Source organism: Pelobates fuscus, chromosome 9 (genome assembly GCF_036172605.1).
Source record: "Pelobates fuscus isolate aPelFus1 chromosome 9, aPelFus1.pri, whole genome shotgun sequence".
Classification (NCBI taxonomy): domain Eukaryota; kingdom Metazoa; phylum Chordata; class Amphibia; order Anura; family Pelobatidae; genus Pelobates; species Pelobates fuscus.
The window spans coordinates 153723433-153746044 of NC_086325.1; the positions used below are offsets into that span (position 1 = coordinate 153723433).

Below are 22612 nucleotides of genomic sequence, written 5' to 3' on the forward strand. Positions count from 1 at the left end.
AGGAGTATTCAGTAGCTGACCTTGTATTCAGGAAGGGAACATCTTTGGTGGCGTTAACCCCTTCTATAACTAGGGTGCCGTTACAGACACCATAACAACTGAATTAAAAAGCACAATTTAGGCTAAAATCTTTTTCAGTTAAGCTGTGACTATAACAAAGTGTGGGACTTTCTTTCCCCCAGAAGTACTATTCCTTATATTTTGCAATTTGGTTTGTAATTTAATACTATGTGGTGTTTAGAGAATAAGTTGCGTCACTAGTGATGACCAAAGAGGGCAGGCCCACCCAAAAAAGAAACATGTTTGCCAGGCATGAAAGCACACATACGACTGACTGGCAACTGCACGGGCCAGTCTCACCGAGGGCATCACATGCACAGAGCACTGTCAAAGGAACAGTCCAAGCACCATAGCTACTACAGCTCACTGGATTTGTTATGGTACCAGGTGTGCCCAGGCATTCCCTCATTGTAATTAGATAAACCACTAACTTATTACCGGGGTGCACTGGGTACTATACTCCATCTCTACTACTTCCTACTAAGAGTGGAAGCTCCCTCCACTACTAGACTTAGCCCAGACAGACCGTTCCCAGCTTTCCACAGGAAGTAGTGGAGGCAGGAAACCGTGCCCTGGAGACCCAAAATAAGAAGTCAAATCATTCTCAATCACTGTAGTAGTTGTAGTGCTTGGAGTGTTCCTTTAAGAATCCTGGGAAAAGGAATTGTTCAAGATTGAACACAAGACAGATCATAAAAAAACATTATGGTTTATTTCAGTCTGCTATTCTTATTACAGCACTGTCAAAAACATCCAAAATAACATATTTCTGAGGAAGAAAAACACTCATTTTACCTGCATACGGCATAACTTTCAGATTTTTTTTTAAATTTTTTTTTAAAGAAAATAACAAATTGGTGCTTTTAGTACTTAAACGTAGAACAGTGAGAGGTTGTGAGACATCAGCAACAGAGATGTAAAATGTAAACCAAAATAGATTGGGAGGTAAAAAAAAAAAAAAAAAATTATAGAAAAAATAAAAAAAAAGTTTAAAAGTTTTTAAAAAGCACACCTCAAACTTCTCGAATTTTTGTCAACTACAGCAGCTCACCGTTTTGTGGAAAACATCAAATTTGCTCACTGGTGACAGATATTTCATTTTAATAAAAAAAAAAGAAATAAAAAAAAAAAAAGAAATCAGCATAGAATAAACATAAAAACATAATGCGCATGCATTTTGGAATGTTGCTTTAATGTTTACCGGTATATGAAATTCAAAAAGCTGCCGTGTGTGACTCTGCAACATATGTCTGCTTGTCAGAGGTCCTGGTGATTTCAGAGATCCTTAAGAATTAATTACCCTGTTTCAAGGATGCCAACAGTCTGTTCTTAAACCTGTGAGATGATCAATACAATTTCAGGCCTCGTTCCAGCACAATCCATGGAGCTCTAGGGGTGGTCTGGCATGCCAACCCCGTGGCCATTTAGGTGAGGAGACGTGTGGATCTGGCTTGCAGCGGCACTTCCCTCTGCCGTCAGGCCTACGGGGGACTCGGAGAGATCCTGCGGTGAGAGTGTTGTGTTCTCTCGGTTCCAGTATGCTTCACATAGGGGGAGGTCGCTAGGGTCACACACACTGGAGCTTACCCAATGCAAACACAAATGCAAGCACGGAAAGCAGAAAGTGTGTCCAGGGCAGCAGCAAGATGCAAGAGAAGAGAAAAAGAGGGGAGGGATATAAAGAAAAAAAATAAACAAAGCAAGACAGAAGCAAAGCATTAAGAAAATAGCAGCAGAAAAACCACTTTCTTTAACCACAGAGATAATGTAAGAGTGCAGATTGAGGATTTTCTTTCTCTATATGAATTGTGCCAGTGAAAATACAAATAGTTATGTTAAATCAATAAAGGGAAAATAGAAATTGTATTTTTTGCAGCTTAAGGCAATTCCTTATAGGGACCATGCTAAGACTCACAATGTACCAAGCAACATGAGCATTGAAAGTCTTCCTGTAATGTGGAATACAATCCTCAAGGTGGTGCCAATGAGCAAGGACACAATGTAAATACATTCAAAGTGGCACTGCCATTAGGTGGACAAGTAATGCATTTGCCTCGTGGAATAGAGCACTGTTGGGGTCTGTGTGACAGGTGACACAGACACAGCATGGTTACGCTAGATTAGGCCAAGGGTAAGAATCCAAAGGGGGTATAATAGAACACAAAAAAACTAAAGTTAATCTAGTTTCTAAACCCTTAACCCTAACTCAACTGTGAGCTGGGATTTGTGTTAGTAGATGTTTAGGAGAACGATTGATGGTAGGCGGTGGTGGAGTAGGCCTAAGTGATCAAGGATTAATATTGAGGGGCTTAGTGACTGCGTTTGTGGGTGTTTAAATGAAAGGTTTAGGATGGCTTATTAAGAGGTAATGGGCAGGTTTAGGATTAGGGGGTTATGAGCAGTCAAATTTGCTTACTAGGTGACCTAACAAAAGCACAAATACACATATACATATATACACACATATTATCAGTAAGAGATGGACTCCCAAATCGTGGAACAAGGGAACTGTATTTTGAGGGGCAGTTAAAGTGCCTGAGGATTTAGTGCCTATAGATACAGATTTAAAGCCATAACAACCAATTTGGAAAAATTCTACCAATCAGCTAAATGTTTAGTTTGGCATAAAATTTTAAATCCACTTTGAATATGCAACAATTCACACTTAAACAAGCCTATAAGTATTACGTCAGGGAAATCGTAAGAAAACAGTCTATAGAATAAAGAAACTTAAAGACGGTCACTCCTTTCTGATGCAGATTGGCTGATATTAAACTACCATGTCAATCTCATGGAGGAGAACTGTCCTTTAAGAATCATGTTATATGAACACTCCGGGCACCATAACATCATCCTCGGAATTCAGTTGTTGGAGTGTGAGCAGGTCCCTGAGTACTGGCTTGCCTCCTGGGGTTAAACTGTTAACGAACGGTTTAACCCCCAAGTCTTGAATCCGGTGCCCCATCAGCTATGCCCAGCTATTTCCCAGGAAGCCTCAGACTGGGAGCCACTCAGAGGCTGAGTGTGTCAGCTGAGGCTCTCAGCCAGTCCCCCCTTTACAAATTGGGAAACGAACATACGCTCTCAGCGGTTCCCCGTCAGAGGATACCTGATGCAAGTCTCGGACTGCAACGGAAGTAGCTTAGCAGAGCTGATGGATGCTGGATTCAAGACATTGGGGTTAAACCATTCTTCAACAATTTAATCCTTTGAGCAAAGTCAGCGAACAAGACGTCCTCGAACCATAACAACTTAATTCCAATGAAAGTTGATAAGGTGCCGAGAGTTAGCTTTAAAACAGGGGCAGGAGTAGAGCGTGGGTATTGCATTACCATGACACCAGCATGTCTCTGATCTTAGCAGCAATGACATGCAGTAAAGCCTTACAGCTCCGACAGCAAATTAATATAATTTATGTTTATGCTTCTCGAGAACTTACCTGTTTAGGTGAACCTGGCAATAAAGGTTCAAGTTAAATAAGCTCCTCTCCATTATAATAAAAAAAAAAATATATAGTAGTAGCAGTTAAATAAGGAAAAAAAATAAGATATACAGATGGAATAGCTTTTTTTTTTGGTGTCAGATTATGTCTTTGGGCTGTAGTACCTATAGATGCACTGCTCATCATCCCAGCAAAAAGTATGCTTGGTTAACGCATTCTGAGATGGGGACCAGTACATTGCTGGTATTAGAATCTCCCTGACTAGAGGATACAAATCCTCCCTAAATATATTACTTTATCTACAGACTTTGCACATGATTTGGCTTGCACCGTGTGTAGGTGAACTTGCACTGCTCGCCCGAAACATAAGTCTCCCATTTATGAAAATATATCCATTTAATATCTTAAAATATGGAGCAGAAGGGTCATTGAGTGTTAATACATGGATTACTTTATTTAAATATAGATTCATATATTATATAAGCAAATACTAATATAGATCATATACAATAAAAAAAAAATGTAATTTGTATTTAGGGGCGAATTATAGATTAATCAAAACCTGTGAATTAAGAGCACACCAATAAAGAATAATTTTATAAAACAAAATATATGTATATAATTAATAACTGTGCCATCATCATTTCTAATTTGCGATTAAAAACAAGATAGGCAAAGAATCCCCATTGCTATAGTTCTGTTACACCTGACGATGCCACCCAGACAGTAAAAGAGTGTGAATTTAACATGGGCATAGGCTCATAAAAACCCTAAAATCCACAGGCTAAACTAGATTGCTAGAGACCCTTTGTTCTATTAAAAAGGTAAATAATGATGTTACCCAGTTAGTGCATCTATTTATTGGACATACATGACAAGGGTTAAAATAACAAAAAATTATTTTTAAAAAAGGCAACAACATTATTATGATAAATTATGATTAAAAGGACAAAATAGCCACTGTAACGGCTCCATCTCACCGAGGTGTCTGGAGCCCAAGCAGCAGTGATTGTCGGAGAGTATCAACAATCACTCTCAGCCAATCATAATGTCAATTGCAGGTATGAACTGGCATGGATAAGAACGATAACTTAGCCATACCTGAAGTGGGGGCTGGGCAGTGGGCAGGTGAGGAAAATCATTCAATGTTAAAAGTGCTCAATACGGAGTTGAAATTAAATGCATGGACAGTAGTAGGGAACACCAGGCACTATAACCACTTCAGTGAGATGAAATTAATTTAGTGCCCAATATGACCCTTTAAAAGGCACAGGTACCATTTATATATGAAGGCACTTATTGGTAATATCATATAACTAATGACATTTACACAGTCTCCCCCACCCAAAAAAAATACAAAACAAATTGCACTTGTCTAAGTGAATGTTGCAGGAGTGCATAACCAGGTACCAGTAACAAACTGACAAGTAATTTGAGTCTCACTGAGCGTTACTGAAATAAACGGAAAAATGTATGGCCTGTTTGTTTTGCACAAATGTTGTTAGCAAGTTTAAGTTAAAATTAGAAGATTCCCATTTAGAAAACCCATTCTCCATTTAATACTAATATTAATTAAAAAACAAAATGATTAGCCATACTGGCTTTAGAGACAATTGACAAAGGGAGGGGAGATCCAGAGACCAGGTGTGACAGCAGTGGAACCATCCTACTTGCAAACCTTCCCAAAAAACAAAATTGCCAGTTTTATGTGTATTATTCTTCCCCCAACCCCTTGTGTGTGTGTGTCTCTCTTTTTTCCTTTTCCCAGCCCCTCTGTGTGTCTCCTTTGTGTCTGCCACCCCCATGTTTGCCTCTCCTCTGCGAGTGTCATTGTCCCTTTCCCTTTGTGTCTCTTTGCCCCCCCCCCATCCCCTGTGTGTCTCTCTGCCCCTCCCCAGCTCCCTGTGTGTCTATTTGCCCCCACACCCCTCTACCCCTGTGTGTCTCTCTGTCGTCACCCCCCCCCCCGCCCATTGGTGTGTCTTTTGCCCTCCAAGCCCATCTGTGTGCTTATTTGTCCATCCCCCTAGCCCATCTGTGTGCTTATTTGTCCCCCCAGCCCCTCTGTGTGCTTATTTGTCCCCCCAGCCCCTCTGTGTGCCTATTTGTCCATCCTCCCTGTCCATTACTTGTCTCACCCGATTCTTCCCACCTGTACCTGTTTAACATTTCTTATTAGCCCAACTACAGGCACATTAAATAGTTTACATCTGTAGTAAATTAAAGTTTCCAAAATCTACAATAGACTAATATTATTTATCCCTGTGATATTTAGCCATCACTGAATTTGTGAGTGTATGTCTTCCTTAAAGAACCACTAACCTTTAAACTAAACGTTAATTCTATAAAAAAAAAAATAAAGGCAATGGTTTTACTCTAAATTAAAATCTATTGCTCTACTACCAAGCAGAGTTTAATTCTACTTGGACTATACCTGTATACACCAATATGACAATGAGTCACTGCAGGAGCTGGTTCAGACGATACTTACATTACTTGGCTCCCAGTAAGGCATTTTTCAATATCAGCTACCGCACACCTAAATCATTACAGAGCCACATGGAAATACACATAGCCCAGGACTTGAAAATCACATAATATTTTCAAAAAAAAAAAAAACCCTTTAAGTTTTTTGGATAAAACCTTTTGTTTGTTAAAATGAGCAAAAAATAGGTAAAAAATAAATAAATGAAAAAAATAAAATAAAGTTTATCGCTCATTAAATTTCAGGGTTCAAAAGGTGGATTTTTCAGGAAAATTAGAAAAAGAAAATGAATGCCTTAGCCACCATCTTGTAGATGTGGGCTGAGCATTTTGTTAAGTTAACGTTTTGGTTTTTTTTAAAGCAGGACAATGGTGCAACATTTTATATCTTCCCCTAGACGTAGAAGGCATCAGTGAGTCTCTGTAACAAGTTCCTATTTATACCTGGAGGAGTAATATTCCTCTTCAAGTTCATACAGATCTATAGCGATCTCGTCCCGCAGTGATATCAGTTTCTTGTCACATTCGTCCTGGAGACCCCGCAGCTGCTGGTTGCGCTGATTAATGGCTTCATTCACAGAGGGGAAATCATTCAGAATTAGGAACTGCTTGAGGTCAGACACCAGCTTCATGAGGGACTCACCTGCTCGCACCTGCAAAGGAGACGTCAAGCAATTAAAGGTAGCAGTATTAGGAGAGCCAAAACCTTATGATGACCAATAAAGGATAAAGAGTTCGGTCAACACAGCTGCAGGCTTGTAGATAGCCGGTTCCTAGTAACATTATATCAGTATCTGCCAGTGAATATACAGATTGCAAATATGAAAATGTAAGTCCAACTGGTTAAAGGTGCACTCAAACATCATAACTATAGTGAGGTGTAGTGGTTATGGTGTCAAGAGTGTGTGGGACCTGTCCCAGTTCTTTTGTCAAATCACTTCCGAGCTGGGGTAATTATCTACAAACATAATTGCAAATTCCAGAATCTGCAGATAGAAAGAAACACTCCTGAAAAAAACCCAGCCAACATATACTGAAGGGATTATACAATGTAACATGCAGGTTATATAGCTATATCAGAGCGACAGCCAAACACAACAAAGAATGGCTGTATACAAGTGATGTAGGATTATTAAAAATCTTTATTGAACTTGTATTGAATTATTGCACTAACTCCATTTTAACTACATACTGTGAGACAGATCCTCCATTTTGTCCTCATAACCTGACTTCTTCATTTTAAAACTACATTACATGACAGAATTTCCCAGCACATCTAACACAATGGACAAAGACTGTATTTTCTATAAAGACATGACTAACTCAGGAACTGCTGAATCTCCCCTAACTCGCAACATAGTATAAATTGAAGGCCATGAGAACACAGTAGTAATGAAATGTTCTATTCATAAGAGACCTTGCACCTGACATGACATCACTGACCGTGTAAAATGACGCTCAAGCCCCCCTTTCCACCGAGTAAGCCTTATGCTAGGGAAGATGGCGCTTGAGCCCCCTGTCCCCACCCGTGTCCAGAACAATACCACCTATTGGTGGGTGGACACCTAGCTAACCACTTAGTTTCTGAGCCAATTAATTACATTTATAGGTGGACACTAATCCAGACACTTAACAATTAATCCAATTAATGATGTTTATTTGTTATTATCTGATATTCAATGATGACGTAAAATGCCTCTTAAAAGGGCCTGCGAGCCCGCTCTTGACTCACTTGCCAATAAATTTCCTCGAAGTTATTTTAACCTGAACTCTGTGTGTCAGACTGAATTACTTCAGCGTATATACGCAATTTAATTTTCTTAATTTGGAGAGGAACAGATAGACATTTAAACATTTTGGTTTACTGCTAAAAAGTACCATAACACAAGTAGTTACAGCACAAGTGCTATTAGATAATTGAGCATTAGGTTAACCCCTTAAGGACACATGACGTGTGTGACATGTCATGATTCCCTTTTATTCCATAAGTTTGGTCCTTAAGGGGTTAAAGGACCACTATAGGCACCCAGACCACTTCAGCTCAATGAAGCGGTCTGGGTGCCAGGTGCCAGCTGAAAACATAGTAGTTTCAGAGAAACCGCTTTGTTTACACTGCAGGCTTAATCCAGCCTCTAGTGGCCGTCTCCCTGACAGCCACTTCAGCGATTTACACAGAGTAAATCGAACTTTTTTGACGCTGGACGTCCTCACCGAGTCCAGCGTCACAAAAGATCCCCATAGGAAAGCATTACTCAATGCTTTCCTATGGGCGAGTTTGAATGCGCGCACGCGCTCGCCTCTGCCCGCACAAGCGGCTCCACTCGGAAGCTGACATCGATGGAGGAGGAGAGGTCACCAGTGCAGAGGGAACCTGGCGCTGGATTCAGGTAAGCAAATAAATGGTTAATTAACCATTTATTCGCCACGGAACGGGGCCCCAGTCACCTAAACGGTGACAAGGGCTCTATAGCGCTAGTGATGTGGGATTATTAAAAATCTTTATTGTACTTGTATTGAATTATTGTACTAACTCCATTTTAACTTTATACTGTGACTTCTTCCTCCATTTTGTCCTCCTAACCTGACTTGTTCAATCCTCCATTTTGTCCTCATGACTTAACTTGTTCGTTTTAAAACTACCTTACGTGACTGAACTTCTCAACCCAATTAGTACAGTAGACAAAGACTGTGTTTCCTGCAAGGACAAGTACCAGGAGGTGCTGGCTACTCCTTAAGACTTGCTGGCTACTCCTTAGGACTTGTAAGATAGTATAGTTTGAAGTGAAGGCCACAAGAACACAGTAGTAATGAAATGTTCTATTCATAAGAGACCTTGCACCTGGACATGAAGCCTGATATCATTGACCGTGTAAAATGACGCTTAGGACCCCCTTATCCCCACCCGTGTCCAGAATAATCCCACCTCCGGTGGGTGGACACGAGACTAACCTCTTAATTTTACGAACCAATAGGTAAGACACTAACCCCGACACTTAACAATTAATCCAATTGATGATGTTTATTTGCTGATATTCTAATAATCAATGATGACGCAAAATGCCTCTTAAAAGGGCCTGCGCGCCCGCTTTTTCTTCACTTGCCAATAAACTTTCTCGAAGTTATTTTAACCTGAACCTTGTGTGTCAGACTTAATTACTTCAGCGTATATACGCAATTTAATTTTATTGATTTGGACAGGAACAGATAGACATTTAAACATTTTGGTTTACTTTTAAAAAGTACCATAACAACTTGGCGCCCAACGTGGGGCATCGGGCTATGTCCGGCCGGTGAGCCGTCCTAAGGAAGACAAGGGTGGACGGAGGAATCCGGGGGGAAGGAAAGGAGATTGATCACCTCCAGGTACACGGTAGAGACTTCTGCAGAGCCACCGGTATGTTCCGGCCCCTTTGATTGACCCGTCCACGTGTCTGTGACTGCTTCCCGGGAGGACATCAAAGACAGGTAATATCTTGCCCGGTGCCTCGTTACTCACTTGTTTACCTGCATTTTAGTCTGTTGCCTGGGTGTGTGTGAATTGTTTGCCTGTTTCCCCATTTTGAGATAAAGGGGGGGTGGACCTGCAGGGGATTTGCCTGGGGTTCTGTCTTGCTTGTTTTCCCCTTTTTGGGATAAAGGGGGGTGGACCTGAGGGGATTTGCCTGGGTCTTCAGTGTGTCTGTCTATCTGTTTGTATTTTACCCCTTTTGGGATAAAGGGGGGTGGACCTGCGGATGCGTTCCTGGGGGTCTCCTGTTGCCTGTTTTACCTCTTTTAGGAACCACGGTGTTGTGGTTGTAAGGAAAAAGAGGGGTTGACCTGCGGATGCGTTCCTGGGGGTCTTCTTTACCTGTTTACCTCTTTTAGGAGCCTCGTGGCTGTGGCTGTAAGGAAAAAGAGGGGTGTTGGAACTGTGGATTTTGTGTAGACTCATAATTTCCTGTGATCCTTCTTGTGTCACTTTGAGAGCCTAGCTAGCTTCTTTGTGCACATGGTATTTCTGTTTATTTGTGAGGGGGCTTAGTCTTGTGGCAGAGGATGCTGTTTCCTGGGGGGATTCAAGTAGGCATTGCTTGTTTTCCGCATCACGAGGTAGTGAGACTTATAAGTGGGTTTTATAGGGGCACTACGGGAGTGAGGATAGAGGTGGCCACATTCTTGTGGACTGCTGTGTAGAGGGAGGCTGACGGAACTCGGACCGGTGTCAGTCGTTTTCCGTGGCCGCTGGTAGTGAGACTTACGAAAGTCGTTCTCCGAGCGGAGACACTACGGGGTTGAGGGAGGTGACTTTGGAGTAAGCACACGAGTAAAGGAAAGGGATTATTGTTGATTTCATTTGAACTGTGATGCATGCACTGTATTTCAACTGTATTGTTGTCTTGTTTGTCTAATTAGGAGTCTCATGAACTCCTGTGTCTGTCTCTAAGGATTTTCCTTGTCTTTCATCTTTTCTACACTTCCTATATTATTATACTATCCACTCCTATTTCTCTTAAAAGAGAAGTGATTGGTCACACACTTCTCACCTCGCTCCAATCCGTGTCTACCACCCCGGGTAGGCGGATTCAGTGACTAGTCTACGTTTTGGGAAGACGCACCTGAGAAAGTCCCACGGTTCTCGGGTGGCAGTCGAGCATTGTAGACGTTCTTGTTCAGTTTTCCTTCTCTCTCCCTGTATCTAGGACGCTGGTATAGGGGGAAAGGGATTATGGGGCAGGATTTAAGCAAGCCCAGTAAGGGCTGGTTAGCATGTGATTTGGTAGAAAACAGAGAGGGTGAGGAGATGGTTAAAGGTGTTGAAAAGATTGCAAAAGTATGTAAAATTACTGTACCAACGGGTGGAAGATTGCAACCAGAAAGTTGGCGCAAGTTACTGGCAGAAATGAAAGGCAAGCTTACAGATAATGGTTTATTAAAGACTGCTGAAGCGTGGTACAGAGTAGCGAAGGCTATTCAGCTAGAAGGTTGGGTTGAGGAAGAAATAAATCACAAAGGTGTGAAATTGTTTGTGTATCATAATAATTGTGTTACTGGGGTTTACCCTCAGCCAGCGCCCCAAAGTGGCGCCCAGGGGATGTCTATCCCCAAGGTTCAGTCAGCAATAGGTGATAGCCAGCTGACTATGTTCCCCACTCCCAATCCTCCTAACACCCATCCCGTCACCTCCCCTGTCTGCCCGGTCCTGAATTCTGATGGATCTCTCTTTTCCCCTTCCCCGTCTCTAACATTCCCATCATCCTCATCCATCCCTACGCTACCTGCTGTACCTCCCCCTAACATTTCATCTGCCATTCCTTCCCTACACTCTCTCTCCGTTAAGGATCCCCTCCCCTCTTCATCCGCCCAGCTAACCACCTCTTCCACCCTTGCCCCGGCTCCTCCCTCTACACCCACCCCTACCAATCCCTCTCCGTCCCCTCCCATCTCCACCCCAGTTCAATACCCCACCTCCTTTCCCCTCCCCAGCCTGGCCCTACCCCTTCCCATATCCCATGACCCTGCCCTATCCCGGATATCCACTACCCCTTCCCCAAGCCACTCCGCAGGTTCCGGTCATGCCCAGTCCGGCACAGTCTGCCCCGGATGTGCCCACATCCAACATGGCCGCCACTTCTTCCCTTAACCCTAATGCAGTACCTTTCCCGGCCACCAATATGGCGGCCCCCAGTACAGCCCTGATGCCGGTAATTCCCGGTGACTACCTATCTAGTTATGATCCGCTAGCCACCCCTGCATCTGGGACCCCCTCTCATCCCCCGGTCCTGTCACCTTACTCGGGCCCTGCACGTAAGAGAGCTCAGATCATAGAATTAGATGAGGGTGAAGAGGATAGGTTATCCCAGGACTCGTTGGAGGCTGCAGGAGCCGCTGCAGGAGCCTCAACTCATCGTTCTATCGATGATCCCTTTGGACACAAGGGTCGGGGAGAACGGACCCCTCCTAAGTATGTTGCTTTTAACCCCACTCAAGCCAGTGCATTAATGAAATCGCTCCCTGACCCAGAAAAACAGCCTATGCCCTTTTTACCGAGGGATAGTTCAAATTCAAAAGACTTACTCCGCCGCATGGCGTGATTTACTGAGCATTTGTGCCATTAAAGCAGGGGATGCATATTGGCCGAGCATGGCCCGTCACCTCAGTACAGATCTACTTTCCAGTGATGTTGATTACCCCTCCGGGGTAACTTTTTGCACCCAATTAAGAGAATGGGCTAAGGACAAACTTGCAGATCAGGCTGCTGGCCTTACTGATGTTATTCAAGATAAAGGAGAATCAGTGGAAAGGTTTCATGCAAGACTGTATCAAATGTTTACAGATTTGGGATTTGATCTTACTGACAAAATTCATTCACAAATGCTGTCAGGAGCGTTTGTCCAAGGTGTTAAAGACTCTATACGTAAGGGAATCATTGCTGCACGCCCTGAATATAAGGTTGTTCCCCTGGATACCCTGCTTTTAGTTGCTAGAGGTTTGGAATCTGTTCAGACCCCAAGAAGACCCACTTCAGCTCCTCTCATGGTATCCCGCTCCACTCCAGTCCCAAGAGGTCCTAGACCGGAGTATGGGGGACATTGCTTTAATTGTGGAGCAAAGGGACACTTTAGAAATGACTGTCCAGAGCCTAAAAAGGAGCAAAGGGAACCCAGAAAACCATCCAAGCCTGCCCCGGCTCCCAAAGCCACCAAACAGGTTCCAATAGTTGAGGAACCCGATGACTAGGAGATTGGCAAGCCTGTGTCCGTAACCCCTGTCATGGCAGTGTCTACAGGGGATAAGGGGGGGCCACTTGCCACAGTAACTTTACCCATTGAAGGCCACCCTACCACATTTTTAGTTGACACAGGTGCAGCCCGTAGTGTTCTGCGAGAACAAGACCTGCCAGACCCATCTTTTCTGTCAAATATTGATGTCTCTTGTGTTGGAGTGGATGGCCAGCCGAGACATAGCCCTCTAACAACTCCACTACGAGTTGGTTCTAGCCTGCTTGCTCGCTTTGTAGTATCCTCCACATGCCCAATTAACCTGTTAGGTGCTGATGTTCTCTCACGCCTGCAAGCATCCATCACTTTCACCCCAGACGGGCAGGTAGAAATGTTCACACCTCTATCTGTATCAGACACCTCAGCCCTGTGCTCCCTGCCTCTGATGCTGCTTTTAGAAAAGCCCCGTGAGGAAGCAGCAGAATTAAAATCCAATTTCCCAGAGGAATTAAAAACACAGGTGCCCGCCAAGTTATGGTCCTCAGGCCCAGAGGACATAGGTCACCTAAATGTTCCCCCTGTGGTGGTAAAGCTTATTCCAGGAGCTAAGTTACCAAGAAAGCCACAATATCCATTAAAACCAGCACAGTCTGCTGCCATTTCTATCCACATCAAGGCACTCTTAGAGAAGGGTGCCCTGGTAAAATGTAAATCTGCAATACCCCATTATTTCCTGTGAAAAAGAAAACTCCAAAAGGTGAGCCAGAGAAGTACAGGATGGTCCAGGATCTCCGTGCTGTTAATGAAGCTACCGTCCTGGACACCCCTCTTGTACCAAATCCCCATACTCTACTCTCTGGAGTCCCACCATCTGCAAAATTCTTCACAGTCATTGACCTGGCCAATGCCTTTTTCAGTGTCCCACTGGACCCATCCTGTCAATACCTGTTTGCTTTCACTCATGAGATGCAACAGTATACCTGGACTGTCATGCCCCAAGGGGCACAAAATTCTCCAAGTCAATTTGCAAAGGCCATGGGTACCATCCTTGACCCATGGCAAGCTGAGCACCCAGAAGTTGTCTTGCTTCAGTATGTGGATGATCTACTGCTGTGTGGAGATGATATACCCACTACTGAAAGGTGTTCAATTAGTCTTCTTTCCTATTTGGCAGAACAGGGATGCAAAGCTTCACTCACCAAGCTGCAATTCTGCCAATCTTCAGTGATTTTCCTTGGACATTGCCTATCTCAAGGTACCAGACATCTTACTCGGGACCGGTAAGAGCTGTTCTGGACATTCCACCTCCAAGGACTTCAAAGTCTCTTCATGCCTTCCTAGGCCTCATTTCCTACTGCAGAGCATGGATCCCAGAAGCCTCTCTGCTTATGCAACCTCTCTATGATGCTCTTAAGTCTGACCCGTTCTGTCTGACCAATGAAGCTCTGGACAATTTCAATGCTCTAAAACGTGCCATTGCTTCTGCCCCTGCCTTGGGCCTACCTGACTACTCCAAGCCTTTCAAATTATTTGTCTCTGAAAGACAAGGCCATGCAACAGGAGTTCTCACCCAAACGAATGACTTAAGAGGCCGCCAGAGGCCTATTGGATATTTCTCATGTCAACTGGACATTGTGGCCAGAGGGACTCCTTCCTGTCTCAGGGCTGTTTTTGCTGCAAGAGAGCTCATAGAAAGGACCTCAGACCTGGTCCTTGGCCACCCCTTGGTTGTTTTGGCCCCTCATGACATTTCTGCTATCATCAACCAAGTCCAGCTCAAGCACGTGTCTCCAGCCAGACACCTGCGCCTACAGTGTCATCTTCTTTTGCCTGACAACATTTCCATCCAAAGATGTCAAGTGCTTAATCCATCCACTCTTCTTCCACTCCCTGAGGGGGGTATCTATTATGGATTTATCACGGATGAAACCTACATTTACCTGCTCTGTGGATGTATCAAGAAAGTCATGCATCCACATTTGTCATTTTATGAAGATGAGACACCTCTTTGTGAAGGCCCGGATTACGCCTTCTGTACCATGTGGTACAAGCCGAACATTACTCCCAACCTTGCTATGAAGATGAGCTTTACCACTGGACCAATGTAAAGCTCACTGCACAAGACTTCTATTGTGACTCCGAAGGCAATAGCATGGTCTTGGTCCAACTACCTCAACAACTCAACTACCTCTACCGCCATTGGGATACCGCTATCCCACATATTCCTGTTACCAAGTTGAAGACAAGGTCATGGAATGATCTTGGGCCCATGGCAAAACTATGGGCCACCATGAATGAAGAACAGCTACAGGAAAATGGTATTGCCAAATACCCAACAACTGACCTTCTAGAAGCATGGCCACGCCATTTCCTGGAAAAGGAATTTCAAGATCTGGTCATAAAGAATGATTATGACCCAGAAACACCTCATGACTGTTTTGAACAGATGAAAATGGAAACAGTGCACTTACCAACTGTGCATGAGAATCCATTACCAGATCCGGATTTTACCCTGTTTGTGGACGGATCAAGATATGCCGATGAAGGAGGAACATATCACACAGGATATGCCGTAACCACAACAGATGAAGTTATCAAATCATCATCTTTACCACCAGCAATGTCTGCGCAAGAAGCTGAATTACAGGCTCTGACTTCAGCATGCAAAATTTCCGAAGGAAAACGTGCCAACATCTATACAGATTCAAGATATGCTCTGGGTGTGGCACATGACTTCGGCCTAATTTGGAAGACAAGAGGATTTCTTACCACCGCCGGTACACCAGTCAAACACAGCACTGCAATCAAGGAGCTAATGGATGCCCTCCTACTCCCCAAAGAAGTGGCCGTTTTGAAAGTCAAGGCCCATGGGAAATTGGATACAGATGAAGCAAAAGGCAACCATTTAGCTGATCAGGCTGCTAAGCTAGCGGCCAGGGATCTGCAGGAAGTGGATGAAGAAGTGTCCGGACAAGAAGAAGAAGAAGTCCCTATTTTTGCTCTGCAAACTCTTCCTACTGATTTGCGAATCTTACAAGAACAGCAAGCTGCAGTCACTCCTGAAGAAATCCAGAAATGGAAAAAGAAAGGAGCTGTCCAAAAGGACGGAATATATTACAACAACTTCAAATTTTGTCTTCCCAGAAATTTGTATCCAGCAGTTGTCCAATGGGCACATGGGCCTGCACACCTGTCAAAAGAATTGATGGCCGCCCTCATACAGAAGTATTATGAAGCACCTGGAATTACAACATTGATCAATAGCTTCTGCAAGGCCTGTGTCATTTGTGCAAAATGCAATCCAGGAAAACCAATCAAGGTGCCTGCAAAACACCTGGCGAAGCCCATGTACCCCTTCCAGCGAATTCAAATTGACCACATCCAAATGCCCAAGAGTGGGCCCCATGAATATGCACTAGTTATAGTGGACATGTTCTCAGGCTGGCCAGAAGCCTACCCAGTGGCCAATATCACTGCAAAGACAACCGCAAAGCGCCTACTTACAGATATTGTATGTAGATTCGGACTCCCAGAAGTCATTGAGAGTGATCAAGGCCCAGCCTTTACAGCAACTGTGACTAAAGAAATTTGGACTGCTCTAGGGGTGACTCTAGCCTTCCATACCCCTTACCACCCACAAAGTAGTGGTAAAGTGGAGCGCATAAATGGCACTCTAAAAACCAGAATGTTAAAAATGTCACAAGAAACAAAGATGCCCTGGCCAGAAAGCCTGCCAATAGCTTTATTTAGTGTTAGGCACACACCTAGAGGGAAGCATTCACTGTCCCCATATGAGGTTCTATTTGGGACAGCACCCAGGCTAGGTTGTTATTATCCGCAGCAGTTGCAACTCCAATCAGATGTTTTAGTAGACTATGTAACTGAACTTGCAAGTGTCCTAAACAAAATACATGCCCAAGTTTTCTCTTCAATTCCAGATCCCGAATTGGATACAGGTTCCCATAACCTACTTCCCGGAGATTGGGTCCTGGTCAAGAAGTTTGTGCGGAAAAATACCCTGGAACCAAGATTTGACGGTCCATTCCAAGTTCTCCTGATTACCGCAACCTCCGTCAAATTGGCCGGTAGGCCAAATTGGATCCACGCTTCCCACTGCAAGAAATCTCCTGCCCCAGAGGAAGCGAATATCGCACAAACATGTATCTCTGGTATACCTTCTCCCTAATTAGCCTTATAAAGGCCCAGCAAGTAGCCATTACCAAAGATATTAGTGGGTACACCTTCTGGTATAATTCATCGTGCACCCAGGTGGCTACTTATGCCTTTGACTACTGTGATATTGTAGAATGCCCATTTCCCACACCACAAATCCAGAGCATCTATAGAGATATCCCTCATTCGAAAGACCCATATGTTTGTGTAGTTGACAAGCAATGGGGGCACAATTGTGACCATTGGGGGGCGGCGGGATGGAATGCCGGGCCTGCCTGGGGTTACAAACCAAAAAGTGCCGTAGCTAAAGTAGATGATCATGGTAGATCCCTCCTCCAGAGAATGACTTTAAGAAAGCCTGGGGGGAGTACACCAATGAAACTAATCCTTAACATTGAGCATCCAAGCCCAACAGATGCGGACCAGTATGTGATGGGAATGTATTGGAAAAAGGGTTCCTACCGTAAATTAGGGCATTTCTACCTCAAAGATATGTGCAACTCTTCTGAGTGGCAAGGGGCCACCCATATGGTCCCCAACCCATTAAAACCTCATATCCAGACCTTTCAAGACATGATGGCCATTGCTAACCCCACCTTCGAAGATACCATGGCCGCAGAAACAGGTTTTAATGATGTAAATCTATGGTTAGAATGGATGAAATATAATGCTAATAAACATAATAGAACTGCATGTTACGTGTGTGGCGGTGCCCGGCCTCACCTGGGTACTGTGCCTTTAATCCTGCCAGTAGATATAGAAGAATGTGTTTTAAGCCTTTTTGCCTATCACTATAATTTTAACAGGTCCATATGTATTGCATGGACAAAGGAGTATCCTCTCCTAACCCAGGATGTCAAACCCCCAGATGGTATTACCGTGTATAAAGGTAATTACACTTGTTATGCTAATTACGATGGAATAGGTAAATTCTTGGGTAACTTCTCCAAGGGGTATTGTGCTACCTACAGAAATGTCTCTATGGACTTGTTGCAGTTTCACACCAGGTCATTAGGGGATATTTACTGGTTGTGTGGGGATTTACAGCTAAGATCCAGAATGGACAAACAGTGGTGGGGGGAGTGTACTTTGGCTAAAGCTATCATGCCTATACATATCATTTCTGACACACACCTCGTCACCCATGGGTCCAAACACACTAAGGTTAAGCGTGACGCCCCAGTGAAAGGAAGTTTTGATCCTCATGTGTATATTGATGCCATTGGAGTGCCTAGGGGGGTGCCCAATGAGTTTAAAGCAAGGGATGAAGTTGCTGCAGGATTCGAATTAATTTTTACCATAGTTACCGCAAACAAGAATTTGAATTGGATAAATTACATTTATTATAATCAACAGCGTTTTGTTAATTACACCAGAGACGCCCTCCAGGGGTTGGCCGAACAGCTGCAGGCCACATCCCAAATGGCTTTCCAGAATAGAATGGCCCTAGATATGATCTTAGCCGAAAAAGGAGGGGTTTGTAAAATTTTGCCCGACACCATGACATGTTGTACCTATATCCCAGAAAACACAGGCCCTAATGGTAAAGTTACATTAGCCATAGAAAAGTTAAATGACCTGTCTGAAGAATTAAAAAGGAATTCTGGGATAAAAGATCCCTGGGAAAGATGGTTTGGTTGGATGACAGGATGGCAAAAGGCTTTAATGCAGATTGGTATGGCTATACTAATTTTTCTTTTTATTTTTGCTCTTCTCTTTTGTTGTATCCTCCCATGTCTGAGAAAATCCCTCATGAAGACTGTTGACCAAGCGGCACCCACTTTCACCCATCTCGAAGTTGATGACCAAGATTTCCAAGACGTCAACTCACCCTGTCTGCCGCTGCAAACAATCCCTTTTGTTGATAAAGTGCAGGAATTCTAGGAAGGGACTAGCTTAGGGACAGCATCTGTCAGTGAATGGTAAAGACCCCGTGTGGAGAAGTGGTGGGTTAGCTGCCATGGGACACCCATGGGTGTGAAGCGTTCGAGAGCCATACTGACGGATGAGTTAGCCTATTAGGGTCAGCTCTAGGGACAGACTTGCACTTTGCATTAACACCTAGCTAGCGGCCACGAGGTTTCTGTGCCTTTGGGTTAACACGTCTTCTGATACTAACATAATAAAGTTTTATCTCTTAGAATCTAACATTTCATAGGGGGGACTGATGTGGGATTATTAAAAATCTTTATTGTACTTGTATTGAATTATTGTACTAACTCCATTTTAACTTTATACTGTGACTTCTTCCTCCATTTTGTCCTCCTAACCTGACTTGTTCAATCCTCCATTTTGTCCTCATGACTTAACTTGTTCGTTTTAAAACTACCTTACCTGACTGAACTTCTCAACCCAATTAGTACAGTAGACAAAGACTGTGTTTCCTGCAAGGACAAGTACCAGGAGGTGCTGGCTACTCCTTAAGACTTGCTGGCTACTCCTTAGGACTTGTAAGATAGTATAGTTTGAAGGCCACGAGAACACAGTAGTAATGAAATGTTCTATTCATAAGAGACCTTGCACCTGGACATGAAGCCTGATATCACTGACCGTGTAAAATGACGCTTAGGACCCCCTTATCCCCACCCGTGTCCAGAATAATCCCACCTCCGGTGGGTGGACACGAGACTAACCTCTTAATTTTACGAACCAATAGGTAAAACACTAACCCCGACACTTAACAATTAATCCAATTGATGATGTTTATTTGCTGATATTCTAATAATCAATGATGACGCAAAATGCCTCTTAAAAGGGCCTGCGCGCCCGCTTTTTCTTCACTTGCCAATAAACTTTCTCGAAGTTATTTTAACCTGAACCTTGTGTGTCAGACTTAATTACTTCAGCGTATATACGCAATTTAATTTTATTGATTTGGACAGGAACAGATAGACATTTAAACATTTTGGTTTACTTTTAAAAAGTACCATAACACTAGGAATACATATTTGTATTCCTAATGCTAAAGTGTTTCCTTTACCCATTCAATAGGGATAATGTGCCAGGTCTGTAATGATATACTGCTATTTACCCCAATTCTCATTGGTTTACTTACTATATTAGCCGACCGGACATGCATTTCATAGTTATCTTGCTCTCCTTGAGTTGATCGGCTAACCTGATGCTCGTCTTCAATCTGCAAGAACACATGAGCGGTCAGGAGGCAAAACCCGTTATATACATGCAATGGGAAAAAGGAGTTATAATTTGTCATTTAAAATAGTAATTCACTCACACAACAAAAAAAAAAAAACACAAGCTGTTAAACTCCCACTGAAAACTATGATTTAAAAAAAAATAATAATAATAACTCAGCCTTCTCCTGTTCTGTGCGTAAATAGCAGATTGATAGCACTTTCATTAAAATAAGACGGGGATATTTTATTAGATTTTTCTGATATTCTTATTTATATCTTTACTTTTGCATATTATCGCCACAATTTATAAAAATATTGTAAACCAATTATAGCGTGAATTCCTACAAAGCACACAGAGAACCAGGGAAGGATTCAGCCACGACGACCTGTATAGGACACACTAACTTGGTTTAGTACAGTCTTTTCCCTGGGACTCTCCCATTCAGGAGTGCTTGTAGCTGTTTCTGAGAGCCATATGGGACATCAGTAAAATACACCCAACAAAAATTGTGATATCTTTGCATTTACAGAGCATACAGACCTTGGTGGTTTTGATGATTTCAGTAAAGTTGTCCATAATAGATTTAATATCATCTTTTAACCTCTTGTTGTACGATTGTAAGAGCGTCTCCTTGCTCTGAGGCAGCACTCTCTGCTGAGACATCCTTTCGTTACAGGGTCAAGATATTTATCGATCAAAACAATTAAGAAAAAAAAAACAAAAAAAAAAATTAACATAAGGATGAAAATTGAACACCAACGAGATCCATCATCCATTTTACCCAGGTTTCACAAAAAATTGCCGAGAAAAGAAGCGTGAATGGATTTTGTATTTATTTGTAAACATCACATATACTTGTAAAAAATATTTTAAGGATGCGAGCGGGAGGCGATGGTGATGAATGGTGATCCAAAGAAAAGAAAAAAAAAATACATATAACATTTTAATTTACCGCAACAAGTTAGGTTGACTGGTTCTGAAAACCCTTTGCAATATATCCTCAGCAAGTTTATAAAATTATTGATAGGTGGTTTAACCCCCTAAGGACACATGACATGTGTGACATGTCATGATTCCCTTTTATTCCAGAAGTTTGGTCCTTATTAAGGGGTTAAAGGGAAACTCCAGTGCCAGAAAAACGATCCGTTTTTCTGGCACTGGAGGGTCCCTCTCCCTCCCACCCCCCAATCCCCGGTTACTGAAGGGGTGAAAACCTAGTGAAAGCCCCCACAGCCAATACTTATCTAGCAGAAAAATCTCCAGTCTCTGTAAAGGTTCTGAAAGCATTGATTGTTAACCTTGGCACCCCAAATACTTGTTTCCCATGGTGCTCAGCCAACATTAAAGGGCAAGCATCATGGGTAATGTAGTCCACAAAAATCTGTGGTACCAAGGTTTGCCATTACTGAGATAGAGAAATGTAGGGGTGATTGATAAGAAAATAAAAATAAATAACTTTGGGGGAAAATTTTAAAATATAGAGAAATACCAAGATTTAGGTCTATATTCAAACAATGAGCAGCAGTGTGAGATTTTTACAAGAAACAGATTATAAATTCATATTAAACTATGATGCAGGCATCTTAGTACTCCCTATACACCTACAGGGGAGTATATTGATCCCAGCAGACACCTGGGCTGAATATTAGAACGTTGCAATATACCTGGATAGAATGCACACTCCAGCTCTGCACAATGCAGGATCAAAGTAACCTGCTGCTCATCCAAGCCCGCCCACACCTGCTTCCGATTGGCTCAGGGGTTCCTGTTCAGACACTCTATTGGCTGTCTTCGCGTGGCAATCATTCGGCCTGTTTCAGGTTGAGTTGAAGGAGCGCTCAGACTGTTAAAGTGACAGTAACTGTTTTTGATTGGCTGGAAACTGCAGCCTTTTTTTCTGGATTTTTGCATTTATTCTGTTTTTATTTTTCTTCTTGTCTTTTCTCTTTCCTTAATGCAGTCACCAGCAGGAAGGCTGAACTAGGAAGACCATTTTATTATTAGCCAACAATACAGAAAAAGAAAAAAGAGACCCATGATATAAATATATTTATTTCTCTTTATTCTCTCCTTCTCCGTCCTTTACTTCTTTTTCTTTTCCATCCTTCTTTCTTATTTTATGTTAAGTAAACCAAGTAAACAGAAAATAACAGAACTTAGCTTGCCAGAGTTCAATATCAGCCACTCTTTTTTTTTTTAATTCTTTATTTTGTTGTGCATTTATTAGACAAGGTACATTTTATACTAGCAATGCCACAACAGCAAATGCCAGAGTTTTCATAAGCATAGATGGACAATCATATGGCATGGATAGACTGTGCACATTTTTATATTATATAAGAGTAGACAACAGTATGATGCTGATCTTTACGTGTATATAAAAGATTAAGCAGGCTTATCTACAGGTTATGCTATATAAGAGTGTTGCAGATGCTTGTCTAAGGGTGTTAAGGTAAATGCTTGTTCCCGAGGGGACCATCATTTTGCTTAGTTTAGTTATTAGGTAGCTTAATAATAAAATATTAAACATAGTATGATTTTACCATGCTCACCGGCGATTAAGGACAGGTAAACAGTGCCTGACTAGTTAAGATTTATGCATTAGACATATTAG

At 42.6% G+C, this 22612-nt stretch overlaps 1 protein-coding gene across 2 annotated transcripts; it reads right to left on the reverse strand.

The window, feature by feature from the left end:
• Positions 1–1190: 1190 nt before the first annotated feature.
• Positions 1191–21732, reverse strand: MED22 (mediator complex subunit 22). Of its 2 annotated transcripts, XM_063431555.1 has the most exons (5): positions 21663–21732; positions 20539–20662; positions 19916–19996; positions 6431–6639; positions 1191–1642 (listed from the first exon to the last, which is right to left on the reverse strand). In XM_063431555.1, the coding sequence occupies exons 2-5, from the start codon at positions 20659–20661 to the stop codon at positions 1450–1452; spliced, it is 606 nt and encodes a 201-aa protein (XP_063287625.1). In that variant the 5' UTR covers position 20662; positions 21663–21732; the 3' UTR covers positions 1191–1449. The 2 variants fall into 2 exon arrangements, with proteins under 2 accessions (XP_063287625.1, XP_063287626.1); XM_063431556.1 differs by lacking the exon at positions 1191–1642 and having other exon boundaries at positions 6236–6639.
• Positions 21733–22612: the final 880 nt, after the last annotated feature.